The sequence below is a fragment of the Bufo gargarizans genome, chromosome 6 (assembly GCF_014858855.1).
Source record: "Bufo gargarizans isolate SCDJY-AF-19 chromosome 6, ASM1485885v1, whole genome shotgun sequence".
Lineage (NCBI taxonomy): Eukaryota > Metazoa > Chordata > Amphibia > Anura > Bufonidae > Bufo > Bufo gargarizans.
In genome coordinates, this window is record NC_058085.1 from 303029110 (window position 1) to 303047975 (window position 18866).

An 18866-nucleotide genomic window follows, 5' to 3' on the forward strand; every position below is an offset into this window, starting at 1 on the left:
CCTCTTCATGATTCGGGCAACCACTGATAAGATATTGATTGCATGCCTTGAGGATTGGCCATCAATATAAAAATACTGGAAAACCACTTTAATATAAAGTTGCCAATCATTGGCTTCAACGGTGCACATGGCCTCTTCCATGTAGAAGTTGAAAGATGGGGACCAGAAGTCAAGTAAAGAGAGCTATGACTCTTTAACCCCTTAAGGACCTTGCCATTTTTCACCTTAAGGACCAGGCCATTTTTTGCAAATCTGACAAGTGTCACTTTATGTGGTAATAGCTTTAAAACACTTTTACTTATCCAGGCCATTCTGAGACTGCTTTCTCGTCACATATTGTACTTCATGAAAGTGGTAACTTTTATTCAAAATATTTCATTTTTATTTATAAAATTTTACAATTTCCAATTTTTTTTTTTTAATTTTTATAATACATAGTAATAACTTCAAAAATAGTTTTTACTTTACATTTTCCTTATGTCTACTTTATGTTGGAAAATTTTGGGAATGCCATTAGAATTTTTGGGGACGTAAGAAAGCTTAGAAGTTTAGAAGCAAATCTTGAAATTTTTCAAAACAAAAAATCTAATTGTGACAATTATTAACACAGGTGTGGGTCTTCTTCAAACCCTAAATGTACAGGTTTGAGTGTAGGGTTTGAAGAAGACCCACACCTGTGTTAATAATTGTCACAATTAGATTATTTTGTATTATACATGATTATGCTGAAACTGTCATGAGAAGGATTGACATCACATCGCTTTATTGAGATCTGGAACAGGTTGTGATTGTACCAGCATACTGATAATACTGTTTGTATTAATATTTTTTAAGATATTGTCTCTAATGAATGTACTTTATTTGATGATTGTGTAATGATGTGAAGTTGCTTAAATATGTACACTGCACTGCCCACTGTGTCACTGCTTGAGAAAAATCCCATTGAGAGGATTGAAACGTCGCATGTCTGGTGAATAAAGCCTTTTTCTACTTTTCCACAAATTGGATGTGCTGCGGAATTCTTTATTTTTATATTTTGGAGGTGGATCGCCCCCACAGCCGCTGGCACTCCGACTGCACCTTGTTGATAGTGGTGCTGCCGACGCCATCTTTATTTATATCTACACATTATTATATATATATTTTTTTTTTACAGTGTTCACCTGAGAGGTTATTTCATGTGATATTTTTATATAGCAGGTTCTTACAGATGAGGCGATGCCTAATATGTATACTTTTTTCTTTATTTAAGTTTTACGCAATAAAAGCATTTTTGAAACAAAAAAAAAATCATATTTTAGTGTATCCATATTCTAAGAGCCATAGTTTATTTTTTATTTTTTGGGAGACTGTCTTAGGTATGGTCTCATTTTTTGCGGGGATGAGATGATGGTTTGATTGGTATATGATTTTGGGGTGCGTATGACTTTTTGATCGCTTGGTATTACACTTTTTGTTATGTAAGGTGATAAAAAATTGGCTTTTTTTACACCGTTTTTATTTTTTTATTTTTTATGGTGTTCACCAGACAGGTTAGCTCACGTGATATTTTTATATCAGGTTGTTACAGACGCGGCAATATCTAATGTCTGTTTTTTAAAATATATTTGGTTTTAAACAAAAAAGCATTTTTTAAACAAAAAAAATATGTTTTGGTGTCCTTACTTTCTGAAAGCCATATTTTTTTTATTTTTTGGGAGATTGTCTTAGTTAGGGTCATATTTTTGGTTGGATAATATTATGGTTTGATTGTTATTATTTTTGGGTACATATGACTTTTTGATCACTTGGTATTATACTTTTTGTGATGAAAGGTGACAAAAAATCTTTTTAGCACAGTTTTTATTAGTTTTTGTTACGGTGTTGACCAGATGTGGTTGATCATGTAATATTTTTACAGAGCAGGTTGTTACACATGTGGTGAAACCTAATATGTCTGTTTTTTTTTTATTTAATTTCTATTTTTTACAATTTTATATGTCTCTTTTTATGGGAAAGGTTTTTTTTTTTTACTTTTTCCCCACTATAGGATTTGAACATTACAGGGTCTGATCCCTGTTTAAATGTAGCACAATACATCTGTACTGTAGTGCATTGACTATCAATGTATTACACAGTGTAATACACTGATAGTTTGCCTATCAGACCCAGCCCAAGGCTGGGCCTCATAGGCCTCCGTACATACCGGGCCCCAAGGCCCTTGGAATGGCTTGTGGCTGCCATGGCAACTATCGGGTCCCCACCACCGTAGTGCAAGGACCCAATGGCTAAGGAGAGGGAGCGCAAACCTCCCATAATCCGCAGTCAGCGCAGAACGTGTCATATGAGGGGTTAATCCACCGGCATCAGCATTATCACCAATACTGGTGGATGCAGCAGGGATGGAGATGTGCTGCTGATTGCCATACCACACATGGGGGGAGGAAGGACCGCAGGATAAGAATGCTCGTCCTGGGGCACAAAATACCTGCCTTTTAGGACAAGCATTTTCATCCTAGGTCCTTAAGATGTTAAAGCTATGGCTACAGAATATTTTTAAATTGTTGTATTTTAAAATAACTATACATAGAACTGCAAGTCCTTGAAAATGTACTCAAAAGATTAATTAGCAGCTTTTAATTTGAGTGATTTTAGTAGCAGCTTGTGTTTTTACTCTCACAAGCTTTCATAAATAAAGTTTGGAAATTGCTCATATTTTAACATTCTTGGTAACAAAAAGTGTTAGTCTAGCATTAGATAAGGTACATTGAAGAGCTATCCTTCATAACTGTCAGCATCAACATACTGCTATGTTGTGCGGATGACATGGGCTCAGGTAAGAGGTTCCTTCTGTTATTCCATTGGCCCCCCGCAATGTGATCATGAGGTGTTAATCTATTGTCATGCCAGCTGGTGGCCCTACAAAGTTTCTTATGTTTGCCATGATTGTTAGGCTACTTTCACATTTGCGGCAGAGAGATCCGGCAAGCAGTTCCGTCGCCGGAACTGCCTGCCGGATCAGGCAAAATGTATGCAAACTGATGGCATTAGTAAGACTGATCAGGATCCTGATCAGTCTTAAAAATGCCTGATCAGTCGAAAAAAAATGCATTGAAATGCCGGATCCGTCGTTCCGGTGTCATCCGGCAAAACGGATCCGGCATTTATTTTTTTCAGCTTTTTTTCAGTCTGCGCATGCGCATAACGGAACGACGGATCCGGCATTCCGGTATTCTGAACGCCGGATCCGGCACTAATACATCCCTATGGGAAAAAATGCCGGATCCGGCTTTCAGGCAAGTCTTCCGTTTTTTTCGCCGGAGATAAAACCGTAGCATGCTGCGGTTTTCTATTTTGCCTGATCAGTCAAAACGACTGAACTGAAGACATCCTGATGCAAACTGAACGGATTACTCTCCATTCAGAATGCATGGGGATATGCCTGATCAGTTCTTTTCCGGTATAGAGCCCCTGTGACGGAACTCTATGCCGGAAAAGAAAAACGCAAATGTGAAAGTACCCTTAGCCTTTTAGGCTCTGGTTACAGTCCGCAGTTTAAAAGTAGTGTTGCAGTGCATTACTAAAACGATCAGAGCAAGGGGGGAACTAACGCTCCATAGGGAGAGAGCACCTTAATCAGTGTGAGGAGACTTATAGGCCATACATGCTCCTCTGGAATTCTGGGAGGGAAGGGATGCTAATATGCTCTTAACAAGTTCTGCCTCTAATGCCACCATATGTAAGGCAGCTATCCTAAAAGTCAATGTTCAGCTCTTAAAATAAGCCTTGAGACATGACTTGGATATTAAATAAGCCAGCACCTCATCTGCAGACATCTGTTTCAGGGTGATTGCCCCTCATCAGTGCAGGGCATAGAGTACTGACTTAATACATATACATAAAGTTAATAGAGATGACAAATTAGTTGAATCAAGCTGTGTCCAAAACCAATTTTTGGTGATTCAATTTAAATGGTGAATTTTGGCAGAGTGAGAGACAGGGAATACAGTGAGAGACTAGAGAGAAAAAAAATATGAGTCATACGAGATCTCAGATTGTCATACACAGATTTTTAGGCCAATTGGAGCACTTTTAACTCAGATAAAATGGATTTGGACCTGTGTTGCTATTTGATTAATAGATGTCCTCCATAATATATCATTCTTTCTATTCTTCTGCTTTTGTCTCCACACACACCTTTTAGACATATTTACCACACATACTGTATACTGGTATATGTGTTTATTTAGCTCTTTCCTCTTTTCCTTATGTACTTCATTTTGGAGCAGCTAATTTATTTTGGTGGCCCTCCTCTGAAGCAATTCTATTTTATTATGGGATTTTTGTCAATAAGCAGCCTGGAACTGTTTACAACATTGAAACGAGGCATTATCAATGATCTGTAAAGTGGTAATATTACCATCATCATCTTCCTGCTACTAAATCTAATCCTACACTATAGGGAATATTTCTTAGTGAAAAGAATAAAAAAGACAATGGTGTCTTTCCAGTAAATATCTGTAGAATTATTCTCCAAAGATGAAGTGTTCCCCTTGAAGTAATATAACTCTTGACCTAAGAAATTACTTTCTATCTTAGTACAGTATGTGTGTTGAATGATTGCTGAAGTTTCCCATGGATGATACTTGTACATTACATTGCTTATTCAGTATTACTGATTTGTTATATAATGTAGCCCTGCTTAGTTATATGTGTGTATACTTCTTATATTGTAATGGCAGTGGGTACTTGAAACACTTTTAGGTTTTACTATGAAAAGTTATTTCCCCAGATTTAGTAATTTGGTGTAAAATATGGCAATAGTTGGTGCACTTATGGGACAATTTTTTGTGTCATTTATGGCACAATAATTTGAATCAAGTTTCAAACATGTAAATATGCAAGAATAATTATTCACCATGTGATACACAATGGGGGTGTAACTTAGAAGAAAAGGGAGCTAAGTTGAAAAAAATATACAGAATGATGTTGCAAAGTAAGCAAACCAATAGCTTGTATAACGTTTTAGAAGGTGCCTAGCCATGCATTAAATTTATGATGCAGCATAAGCCACTGTTAGCAAACCTCTAAAATGCATGTCTAGGACTACACGGTCTACCTTTTAGTCTGCATTAGTAAACTTGCCCCATTCAGGTTTTTTTATGGCAACTTGAATGTTATAAATTTACAGTTTAAAGGCTATGTACATATTGGGGGTATTATTTTTTTTTCATGATGCCATTTTATATATTTTGGGCTAAAAATATTTTTTTTCTATTGGTCTGTATTTAAAATAATGAGCCGTTTTGTCACAAAGGGTTAACTGTTTGTTTAACTGTGTGAATGGTACTTTCACTTTATGTCGGTCATCTAATATATCTTATCTCTAAATTACTAAAAGGTCATCGACACCTGTTTAAGACACATTTATCAGTAGGATAAGAATTGTTTTATAGTAAGTGTTTAGGAAGTCAGAGATCAGAGATAAGGAGCTGTCAGATGAGCTGCCTGACAGAACAGAGTTAAATTTCAGAGCAAGCTACTAGAGAAACTGAAGACTGCAAAGAAACAGGGGTTCAATATCATTTTTTTTTTATTTTTAAATAAAGGTCAATTGAAATAAATAAATGATAAATACAATGCAATAATAAAACTATGAGCTCAAAGGTGTGCATCGCATTTAAGCAGTTTAGTTATAAATACAATGTAAAAATGTATATGAATATAACGTAATGACTCCATGTAACTGGATCTCATGTACAGTGCATTCAAAATGTATTAAGACCCTTTAATACAATACATAACATTTCCCAAAATAAACTGAAACTAGACTTGTCGATTTATGTGCTACTACTTGCTAATAAACTAAAAAGTTGAACCATCACTTTTACATAAGTATTCAGACTCTTTACTCAGTACTATGTTGAATTGATATTAATTGGATGACAAGTTGAACTAGCTTTCTTCTAGCTTGAAATTCCAGCAAAAGCATCTTTGCCCACAGTTTCACAGTCTGAAAGCATTATAAGTATTTTTTGGCAAAGTAGATTTTGTCCCTGTTGCTAAAGAATGGCTTCTGTCTGTAACTCTGCTATAAAGGCCTTCATGGTGGAGTGCTTCGGTTTCAGGGGTGCACCACCAATGAGGCAAGGTGAGGCGATTGCCTCAGGCAGCACTGGGTAGGGGCAATAGGGGGGTAGCAGAAAGGGGGATTATATGTTTCTGCAGTATACAGTAGTATTAGGAAGCACAGTGGGCACAGTATGTGGCGCTGTATTACCCTATATGTTTTGTACCACTATATATAATGTTTTCCAAGTATGCATTTAACAGTAGGTCTGGAGGGATGGGGTTGGCATTGGAAGGTTGGGCTGCCATTTCAGTTTTTGCCTCAGTCAGCAGAAAGGCTAGGTGTACTCCTGTTAAGGTTAGTTGTGCTTTTATAAGGTTCTAGAGACATGCCTTTATTTTTATGTTTGATATAAAATGAGTTATCAACTGTGAGACCTTTCACAGACTGGTATGTGCTTTTCCAAATCATGTCTCATTATTTGTTTTTGTTTTTTTAACTGAGAACTGAAAATTCCAGGTGTATTTACAGGGTTGGCCATTTATATGGATACACCTTAATATAATGGGAATGGTTGGTGATATTAACTTCCTGTTTGTGGCACATTAGTATATGTGAGGGGGGAAACTTTTCAAGATGGGTTGTGACCATGGCGGCCATTTTGAAGTCGGCCATTTTGAATCTAACTTTTGTTTTCTCAATAGGAAGAGGGTCATGTGACACATCAAACTTATTGGGAATTTCACAAGAAAAACAATGGTGTGCTTGGTTTTAACGTAACTTTATTATTTCATGAGTTATTTAAAAGTTTCTGACCACTTATAAAATGTGTTCAATGTGCTGCCCATTGTGTTGGATTGTCAATGCAACCCTCTTCCCCCACTCTTCACATACTGATAGCAACACCGCAGGAGAAATGCTAGCACAGGCTTCCAGTATCCGTAGTTTCAGGTGCTGCATATCTCGTATCTTCACAGCATTTTTTTTACTGCTATCTCCTGCAGGTCATTTGATAGCACCTGGTTTGGCTGGTTAGCTTGGGGGACAATATACATATTATTGGTGTTCTGGCCTGCAGTATCCTGCAGGTTATTTGATAGTAAACACAGAATATTAATCAGCTCTGGCATACCCACTTCTCCAATCCCAGCACTCTCCTGCCCTACAGGTGGGAGCCCTTCTTCTGCCCTCTGCTTTTCTTCCTTGCCACATTATTTAATATTGATGAGAACATGTCATCAAGAACATCCAGCTCCTCTTCTCTCTGCATCTTGATGACTTTTCTAGGACATGGAGACTTTGATGGATGATTTGGAAAAGGCGGAATTTGGTTTAGGAAAACTTTGATTAGCAATGAATGTGAATTTCCTCCCGCTTTGTGGTAATGAATCACTTTTTCCTTAAATGGCGGCTGCTGACCCCTGCACTAAATTCTTATGTAAAAGTTATATTTTAGCTTTGTTTTTTTAGCACATTAGCACACATATCGACAAACCATTCATTCATTTTGCAACAAGGCTGTTTATATTAAAATGTTGAAGGGATCTGAATACTTTCTGAATGTACTGTATTTCCCCTTGCACTGACCTTTATTTCTGTGCTTTGTATAGCTTTTATGATTGCAGACATTTCAGGTCACTTGTTTATGATATTGATATGTTTTGTGAAAAATACTTTGGTCTTAAGTCAAACCACTTCTCTGATTACGGTAGAACATCACATAAGGCAATAATATGATCGTTGTTTTTGGAAACTCTTTCTGAATTGAGAATAAAGAAATTTATCAAGACTGGTATCCCTAGTGCTGACAGAGGATACACATAATTCATGACGAGGCACAGGCCTCTGGTTGTCTATTTGCGTAAAAACATCTAAACAGCTCTAAGCTGCCATATATTTCTGGTTTCATTTGCACCAGGAAACTGAAGTAAATGAAGATAAATTTGTTGCCTAACATCACTTATGACAAATTTGCCAAAAATTGCATTTAAAAAGTTTCAAAACACCACTTTTCTGGTGCAGGGAGATGATAAATCTCCCCATAAAGATCAAATCCATTCATGGACTAATATATGTGATGTTTTTGTTTTGCAGGCAGAACAAGACAATGGCCATCCACTCCCAGCATTTGCCAATCTTCATATAGACATCTTGGATGAGAACAACCAGGCTCCATATTTCACTTTTTCAACATATGAGGGTTATATCCTGGAGTCTTCTCCTGTTGGAACAACTATCTCCGAAAATCAGAACTTAACCGTTCCATTGAGATTTTTAGCTCTGGATAACGACATTGAAGAAGTGAGTTATCCCATTTTATTACTTCACAATGATTGTTCTGTATTTATAAAATGCCTGTTATCAGGAAAAATGTGGACATCATATTCTAAATGATGTAATGTATCATCTACATTAGTAGATCATCTGCATTCAGGCAGCCACCAAGACTGTAACTGTAGGCTACACAGAGGTAGAGACTGCATCTCGATCTTGGGGTAACCTCCAGTATAATTACTACTAAATAAAAATGCAAATAATTGAAATGTAGGAAAAATGTAAATTATTTGAATGGTGTTCATGTGTAGGGGCCTATGTGCAGCACAGTCACATTCAAGTGAATGGGCTTAGATTGCAATACTAAGCATAGCCACTATACAGTGTATGGTGTGCATGGCATGCTGTAAGGAGGTGAAAGCGCTCATCACAGAGTGGGAACCTCTTCAAACAGCTGATTAGCACGGTTGCCAGCAGTTGGACCACCACCAATCAGATATCGATGACCTTTCCTGAGGATAGCCATTAATGTTGCTCTCCCAGAAAGCCCCTTCAACTGGGTGAAACATTATAAGGCCCAAAGGTTGGATTTATCAGAGGGTAAGAATTCCTTATCATTGTGCATGGTTAATGAGAAACATAAACTCATGTTGAATAATAATGTAGGTAGATTAGATAGACATATGTGGGCGACATATACTGTAATAGTCACACTTCCTTTACTATGCAACCTAGCCATCGTTCAGGAGGTTCTGGACTGGTCAGATGGCTATTTTATCCATTTATCAGTCCTCCTAAAATGCTTTCCCCCACCCTCCTTCCCTCGTGTGTCTTTCTTTGCTCTTTCCTTTTATTATGGAAGCCATATAAGGATTATACGCTAAAAGATGTAGGTACCTCCTCACCTGGTTTACACCAACTTGGCTCATTTATCAGGTTCACGCTATTATTCTGTAGCACTTGTAGGTAATATGATCCAGTGTCATATTTTATTTCTTTATCAGGGTCACAATATTTGTTGCATTTTTGCTATTGAGTGGGCTACTGAGTTTCCCTATAATTTATATACTTGTAATAATATTGAAAAAAAAGTAAACCATTAGGTGTTCAGTGATGATCACAGACCATATGTATGCAACCAAGTCAGCTGTAGCGCTGCTTGGCACACAGTAACACCCTGCCTAGAGAGCCGTGTCCTAACACAAGATCACCGGCTCAACGCGTTTCGCTATGGCAATGTGAGCCACAATTCATCAGGACCGAAAATCTCTATTTAACATTATTTGCCTGTAAAGCAGAACAGCCTCACACTTTTGCGTGTCAAGGTATTCGGCGCTGTGATGGCCGTACGCGGCCGCTTGAACGCCGAGAAGATATCAACTCAACCCCGCCTACACTGGGGGCGTGTGTTAGCAATCTGCCCAACAGAGAAAGGCGCGTCATCTGACATTCACCCCTGATACGCCCAGCGCTCACATCATAGCACACGCCTCCAAATAGCACAACAAGTGCTTATGTATGAAGGGGGGACTCGAAAATTGCGGCTTACTATCTGCCACCTAAACGCCTCGTTCTGATGTCAACATAACAAGGGATCCAGAATACTCGGCCCACTCCTGAAACATGGCTCAAAAATTCAGCAAAAGGTAACTTCCCCTGTGGTTCGTGCATTATATGCAAATTCATCACTAAAGGAGATTCTTTTACTAGTTCCACTAGTGGACTAAGATATAAGATTCGGTCCTTAATTAGATGCACCTCAGTGGGCTTGGTATACCTCATTACCTGTAAATGTGGGCTACAGTATGTGGGGAAGACCAAGCGAGAACTGAGGCGAAGGATAGGAGAACACCTATCAGACATCCGGAACTCAAGGGACACCACGGTGTCTCGTCATGTGCACGAAGCACATGCTGGAATCCAGATGTATGGAAAGTTCAGGGTATTGTGATGCATAAAAGATCCACACGCGGTGGAGATATAGATATACCACTGCTTCAAAAAGAGGCTATGTGGATCTTTAGATTGCAAACCGTCCAGCCTAATGGGTTAAATGAAGCAATTTCTTACTCATGCTTCATTTGAGTCATAGGTATCCAATATTTTGGATGCTTTTTTCTGCCCTTACGTGCATATATACGCTGATTGGAATGGGCACCCCTGTAAGTTTTAATGCTTCTTGCATTTCTATGATTGTTCCCTTTATATAGAAATGCTTGATAATTCAGGGGGGTTATTTAAGGGTAACATTCAGTCCAACTGCTTTGGACTATGTTCTTGATTTTTTGTCCGTGTTCTTATATGTGTCACTGTTTTTGTCTATGTCTTTCCTGTGTACGGTTCTCATATGGATGCATATACATACCGTTATGTCACCAATTCTGGATCCCTTGTTATGTTGACATCAGAACGAGGCATTTAGTTGGCAGATAGTAAGCCACGATTTTCGATTCCCTCTTTCATACATAAGCACTTGTTGTGCTATTTGGTGGCGTGTGCTATAATGTGAGCGCTGGGCGGAATCAGGGGTGAATGTCAGATGACGCGCCTTTCTCTGTTGGGCCGATTGCTAACACACGCCCCCAGTGTAGGCGGGGTTGACTTGATATCTTCTTGGCGTTCAAGCGGCCGCAGACGGCCATCACAGCGCGAATGACTTGACACGCAAAAGTGTGAGGCTGTTCTGCTTTACAGGCAAATAATGTTAAATAGAGATTTTCGGTCCTGATGAATTGTGGCTCACATTGCGAAACGCGTTGAGCCGGTGATCTTGTGTTAGGACACGGCTCTCTAGGCAGGGTGTTACTGTGTGCCAAGCAGCACTACAGCTGACTTGGTTGCATACATATGGTCTGTGATCATCACTGAACACCTAATGGTTTAGGCAGGCTGATGGAGATAGCTGAGTGAGTGTCCACATATATTAGCACCTTGTGGATGCTTTACACCTAACTGGGTTTAATTTCACTCGCTAGCTATTTCACATCGCCCAGCCAGGTAGATCCGCATATGACGCACCTGTGCCTGGTTTATTTATATGAACCGTGTCCTTTTCCCTTGCCAGCATATATAAGCTCCTACATGCCAGCTGGATAGGGATTTAGTCCGGACTTTTAGGTTGTGGTATGGATCTAATCCCACTCCTACACCATTTCACCTGAGTCTGGAAGCCTGATAGTCACCTATACACATTCAACAGAATTAACTGCAGAAATGCACTGAGAATATATTTTTCTTTTTTTACTATAATACACCCCTATACGCTTTCACCAGAAATAACTGCAACAGTGCAGTGCATGCATATATATATATTTTTTTTTCTGTAATACGCCCCTATATGCTTTGACCAGAAATAACTGAAACAGTGCAGCGTGTATATATTTTTCTTGTTGTACTGTAATACGCCCTTATATGCTTTCAACAGAAATAACTGCAGAAGCGAAATGCGTATATATTTTTCTTGTTGTACTGTAAGGAAACAAATTGAATATGTAAGAAACTAATAAAAAAGGCCAAATTAGAGACTGAGAGATTAATTGCCAAAGAGAGTAAAACTAACCCTAAAGTGTTCTTCAATTATATAAATGGTAAAAAGTATAAATCTGAAGGTGTCGGCCCTCTACAGAGCGATGATGAAAAAGCAAAGCTATTAAATATTTTTTTCTCCACTGTATTCACTGAGGAAAACTGTCAGATGAAATGCAGAATGCGAAAGTAAATTCCCCATTAAAAGTGTCCTGTCTGACCCAGGAAGAAGTACAGCTGTGTCTTAAAAATATAAAAATAGACAAATCACCAGGATCGGATGGCATACACCCCCGTATCCTAAAAGAATTAAGTAATGTCATAGCCAGACCGTTATTTCTGATATTTAAGGACTCTATACTGACAGGGAATGTCCCACAGGATTGGCGCATAGCGAATGTGGTGCCAATATTTAAAAAGGGTCCAAAAACAGAGCCTGGAAACTATAGGCCGGTAAGTTTAACGTCTGTTGTGGGTAAACTGTTTGAAGGTTTTCTGAGAGATGCTATGTTAGAGCATCTCAACGGAAATAAGCAAATAACGGCATATCAGCATGGCTTCATGAGGGATCGGTCATGTCAAACTAATTTAATCAGTTTCTATGAGGAGGTAAGTTCTAGACTTGACAGCGGCGAATCAATGGATGTCGTATATCTGGACTTCTCCAAAGCATTTGACACTGTACCACATGAAAGGTTAGTTCATAAAATGAGAATGCTCGGACTGGGAGAAAATGTCTGCATGTGGGTAAGTAACTGGCTCAGTAATAGAAAACAGAGGGTGGTTATTAACGGTACACACTCAGATTGGGTCACTGTCACTAGTGGGGTACCTCAGGGGTCAGTACTGGGCCCTGTCCTCTTCAATATATTTATATGTATATCTTATAGAAGGCTTGCACAGTAAAATATTATTTTTTGCAGATGACACTAAACTGTGTAAAGTAATTAACACGGAAGAGGACAGTATACTACTACAGAGGGATCTGGATAGATTGAAGGCTTGGGCAGATAAGTGGCAGATGAGGTTTAACACTGACAAATGTAAGGTTATGCACATGGGAAGGAATAATACAAGTCACCCGTACATACTAAATTGTAAAACACTGGGTAACACTGACATGGAAAAGGACCTAGGAATTTTAGTGAACAGCAAACTAAGCTGCAAAAACCAGTGTCAGGCAGCTGCTGCCAAGGCCAATAAGATAATGGGTTGCATCAAAAGGGGCATAGATGCCCGTGATAGGAACATAATCCTACCACTTTACAAATCGCTAGTCAGACCACACATGGAGTACTGTGTACAGTTCTGGGCTCCTGTGAGCAAGGCAGACATAGCAGAGCTGGAGAGGGTCCAGAGGAGGGCAACTAAAGTAATTGCGGGAATGAGGGAATTACAGTACCCTGAAAGATTGTCAAAATTAGGGTTATTCACTTTAGAAAAAAGACGACGAGGGGAGATTTAATCACTATGTATAAATATATCAGGGGTCAGTACAGAGATCTATCCCATCATCTATTTATCCCTAGGACTATGACTGTGACGAGGGGACATCCTCTGTGTCTGGAGGAAAGAAGGTTTGTACACAAACATAGAAGAGGATTCTTTACGGTAAGAGCAGTGAGACTATAGAACTCTCTGCCTGAGGAGGTGGTGATGGTGAGTACAGTAAAAGAATTCAAGAGGGTCCTGGATGGATTTCTGGAGTGTAATAATATTACAGGCTATATCTAGTAGAGCGGGGTCATTGATCCAGGGAGTTATGTGAGTGCCTGAATGGAGTCGAGAAGGAATTATTTTCCCCTTAAGTGGGGAAAATTGGCATCTACCTCACAGTTTTTCTATTTTTTGCCTTTCTTTGGATCAACTTGCAGGATAACAGGCCGAACTGGATGGACAAATGTCTTTTTTCGGCCTTATATACTATGTTACTATGTACTGAATAAGATACTAAGATATAAGCCACTAAAGGCTTTCCAACATAACACTTGCAGCCCAATAACAAATTGCTGGAATGACAGAGCTGTCTAATGACTATTTGGATCCCCACATAATCTTTCCCTGCACTTGTAAATCACTTTCCTATCAATGTCCCTAACACCTTCTGACGTCTCTCCCTGCACTAAGATGCTGTGAAATGATTCCTCCCTATCCTTTCCCTACACTTATAAATCATTTTTTCATTTTTTTTCTTAAACATAGAGGTTTTTACAATAGCTGTCCCTAGCTCCTTCACATGTCTGTCCCTGCACTCTGAACGCTGGAAAATGGCAGAATCTAAAATGGCTGCCGTATTTATAGGGCTGTGACATCATAGTGCTGGCTAGCTACCGATTGGCTACATGTTAATCGGGGTGATTCCGCCTTCCCATGGTTCCTTGATCCATTTCCTCACATGTGTAGCCACCATTTTAGGAAAATTGCGATTAGTTACCACGAAGCGAGAGTAAATTTGCATTCGTTGCGAATCGAAATTTTCCTGAAATTCGGATATAATTCCACTTCATCAGCTTCAATTCGCTCATCTCTAATTTTAACTATTATGAAAACTATTGCTAGTCTTAACTTTAGTGTAAAGCGAGACTCCAGGACTTTTTTTTATGTTTACAGACACATCTAAGTTTGGCACATTATAAATCCCATCTTGCTACAGATACAAAGTCAATGACATCCCTTGATGTGGCATTACCCAGACTTCTGCACAGGTAGTTGATCCCAATTGACTCACTAGCACTGATGACTGTTACTGACAAAACATGTAACATTTGGTCAGTGCCTTGGACTTGAAAAGCAGAACGTGTCCTTATTTTCAGAACAAAAGCTGTGAGTCGGAAGTTGGGTGTTTTGCGAATAGCAAACTTTTTCATTGTTTTAGATGGCTGTGACTGTTCTTGGGTTAAGCTGTTCTAAATAGTTTGAGATTACTATCTAAGATTTTTCTTACAGTTGGATTTTGCTTCATTCGAAGTAGACATGTGTACAAACAAAAAATTGGTTTACTTGATACCCTGCTGGTGCATTGTGCAAGACATTGGTGGCTAGGTGACCACAGCAGGGTGTTAGATTGATTTGATTTTTACTAATGATTCTAAAGTACAGAGCAGCAATTTTACAATTCTTTATAGTTCTTTGTGTTCTTTTCTATGCTCTGCGGGAAATGTTGAATGCAAATACTAGCAATATATAGTCCAGAGAACAGGATACTGACAGTTTTTGTCTATCATCTCTTTTTAGAACGCTGTAAGGAGGCGTTAACTTAATCCCAAAGTTCTTTATTGCATATACTTAAAAGTAATATTGGTCAGTATTTGCATCCTTCATCTTGTCTCCCTTAGAACAAGGGTATAAGAGTAGCCCAGTTAGAGCAACACTGACCCTCCTTTGTGGCTGCTTGAAAATCAAGCTCAAAAGAGGTGTACCTACACCGTAGCACCAGTCCATCTGGCTAGTGTATATCTTTGTGGACACTTGATAGGGGCACGCCTTGAAATTAACTTACTGCACCAGGAAACACCACTGATTGTTCCTTTGTAATTCCTGAATTATTGTATCAAAGCCAACTTCAGATCCATGTTTTAAATGGTTTCAAAGTTAAATATCGTTGGCCAAAGTTGTTGTCTGAGACTTCGGTGATAACTCACTTCACCTCACCAGAGCCCAGACATTTAAATGCGGGTCTCTCTACAGCATTAAAACAAGGTTTTGAACAAATCAACTTCACATATAGGATCCGAAGCTTGATTTCCTCAACACTAGCGATGCCAGTAGGGGATTAACAGTGAGGAGCAGGAGCAGCTGAGGCAGCGGCCCCTGCAGCAGCAGCTTTATGGTACAGAAAGGCAGCTGTATGAGGGAGGCAGCCACATCCTTATGGAAGATGATGGTCGGCAGGTTGCAGAAGCAGCATGATGGCGGTGGTGGCAAGATGGAGGTGGTGGCAGAAGCCTTACATAAAATGTACAACATTTTTAATTTCAACCGTATGGAAACTGAATACACATAAACTAACAATCATGTCTTGACACTCAATTTAACCTTAATACACACAGGTAGATTGCTGCCCTACCCCATGTCTTGTAGCAAATAAATATATATATATATATATATATATATATATATGCATATACATACATACATACACTGATTTAATAAAATTTAACAATCCCCCCTAAAGAAAATGTAAATTACGACTATGTGGAAACTGAATATACATAAATGGATGATTGAGGCCTGATGCTCAATTTTAACTTAATACACACTGGTAGATTGCTACTATACCTTGGGTATTGCTGCATTAATCACTTATTTATGCAACTTAATTAAATTTTACCCCCCCCCCCCCCAAAAAAAAATGTACATTGTGACCATGTGGAAACTGAATATACATAAACAGTCGATTGAGGCTTGATGTTCAATTTTATCTTATTACACACAGGTGTATTTCTGCCACACATTGGGTATTGCTGCAGTAATTATGCATATATGCAGCTTAATGAAATTGAACCCCACAAAAAAGGATGTCTGTGAAAATGGTGGAAAAAATAGAAAGTCTGCACTGTGGTAGCTGCATTTATTCTAAGAGGAATAGAGGCCATACCACCTCACTCTTTCCTCCCTGGATGACAGCTTCCCTGCGTTCCTATTCTACACACACACTTCTACTTCTTTGTAATCCTATCCTTTCCCTTCACTCTCTCTGGCAATACCCTTGACTGAATAATGACTGTCCCTGATTGTTTTTTTCATTCTCCCTTACTCCCTAAGATCATTTTCCTGGCAGACACTGTAACACCCATTCTTTCTACTAGGGCACCTCCCTGCCCACTGCAGCAATGATTGGCTCGTCCATGCTGTCTGCCAGCTTGGTAACCAATCAGGGAAAGCCCTTTTCAGGGTTGTGTGAGAACCCTCCTTCTTCCTCCCTAGTGCTTTTATCCCACCAACATGTGCACTCAAATGGGACTACTTATCATTTTAGTGGATTTGTCCCAAATCAGCCTGAAAAATTGTCCAAAGAAGAGCAAAGTTCGGAACAAATCAGGTTTGGTCCGAACTGTTCGCTCATCCTTAACTTGCACCATAGACAGCAAACAGTATACTATTGCAGTCTTTGGGATCTTGATAGGCTGCCTGTCAGGTGGTGCCTTGGTCATGACTTTTCAGGCAGCTCACCATGACAACACTGGGAGCATTAACATGGCTCCAGGCTGTCATATGAACCTACTAAAGCCAATCATTTCAATGTGGAGTGTCCGAATGGAGGAAAGAGGGAGCTCCCTCCCTCTTTTTAACCCCACAGATGCCACAGTTGCTATTGACAGCAGCATCTGAGGCATTATTGCTCATCCCGGTCACTGCAGGTGGGTGTTTCCTCTTTAGGCTAATTCAATACATGGGCTGAACTTAGTAAATTATTGGGGTACCCAATATGAACGCTGGCAGAAATGCTATCCAATAAATAATCCTCTTTTCAAACTGACCATTGGGAATACAATTCTTTTTTACCAATAATGTAGTGGAATTATCAAGACTTAGCAAGCTTTTAATAAAGCACTTAACTAATCAAAGTGTTGAAATATTATTTATAGTTGTCTGAAACTTCCTACAGTCTATACAAATATAGGAGGTCAAGGACATTCACTGTGCATAAATTAGTAGCTTTAGACTTTCAGGAGAGAATAGCATTGTAACAGCATCTGATGATTCATAGGCCACAAGTTTAGACCTGATTTGCAGCAATATGAATTATATAGCTCAGATCTGGCAGTTGAGTACATTGCCCTGGGAGCTGCAAATGACACCAAGTGATGAAAAACCATCCCCAAGCTTTACAGCCTTCAATATACGACTTTCATTTTAAATCAACAACGCTGACTTTATTGCAAAAATGTAAAACCCAATAAAAAAATATAAGAATTTTGCTGCAATGCCGACTTCCTGTGATTTGTTCATTATATAACAACCATAGGGCTGTATTAAACTAGTTAAATTTCCATAACATGAAAATAGGAGCATCTATTATCATCTACAAACCTTTGATAAGTGATTGTCATTTCAAACTCTGTAATGTTGAGTAGTGAATACAATCCAAACTTCAATAAAAAAAAAAAGAAAAAAAACATGGATTCTAACCCACGGAGCAAAGCACTTCACATACCAATCTAACATTTCTTGGAATTCAATAAATGCTTCCCATAAACACAGATTTGCAATTTCTTCTCACTTCAGTGCCCTTTTAATACCGATAAAGCTACTTTATTGGTAGGTCAAGTCAAATGTTGAATGAACAGTAGAAACAAATACGAGAAGAGAGCACATCTCATTATTATATTCATAGAAGCATATTGCTGTAAATGACCATGTTTGCTTGTATATAATATGCAAATGCTGTAAATTCGTTTGCGTCCAAAGAGAATTTCTCATTTGTGGGCTCTATTGTGGTCTTACAGTTGGGCCTCTTTCACACATCAGTTAATCGTGGACGTGTGCTGTCCATGGTTTCCACAGGTAGCACACTTAACCATTGACTTTAATGTGTGTATTCAAACATCTGGGATTTTCTACAGACTGAGTCTGTGGTGACCCCTTGGAAGCATTCCCTATTTTTGTCCCTGATTACGGATCCTTCACTCACATTGAAGTCTATCCGTCCATCAAAACCACTATCCTTGTTTGTGCCGTGAGTTTCACAGACTGTTCATAGGAAATGCTCTAGAAATACATTTTTAGCCAAGCAGTGTACATGGAATACGGATGACGCATAGAGGTAACCATGGACCAGTCATGGAATTTTCACAGATACCTTCACAGAGGAACCACTGACTATATTGTCAAGGATATAATCACAGAAAAGTAAAGGAGACCTTACACTGAGCATGGTAAACGAATCCCAAAAAAATTGAATTTGGGGGAAATTTATGAGATTGTTTTAAAGAGAAACTGTCTGTTGCTCATAGCAACCAATCAATGCGAAACTTTCAGTTCTTAACGTGCCATTTCAAGTAAAAAACTGTATTGT

The 18866-nt window shown here is 38.9% G+C and overlaps 1 protein-coding gene across 1 annotated transcript in view; it reads left to right on the forward strand.

The window, feature by feature from the left end:
- The window catches only part of PCDH15 (protocadherin related 15), a 1384495-nt gene that overhangs the window by 427064 nt on the left and 938565 nt on the right, over positions 1-18866 (forward strand). Inside the window, exon 10 of the mRNA XM_044299661.1 lies at positions 8144-8350. Within this exon, the coding sequence (XP_044155596.1) occupies positions 8144-8350 (207 nt within the window). The remainder of the gene's footprint in view (positions 1-8143; positions 8351-18866) is intronic.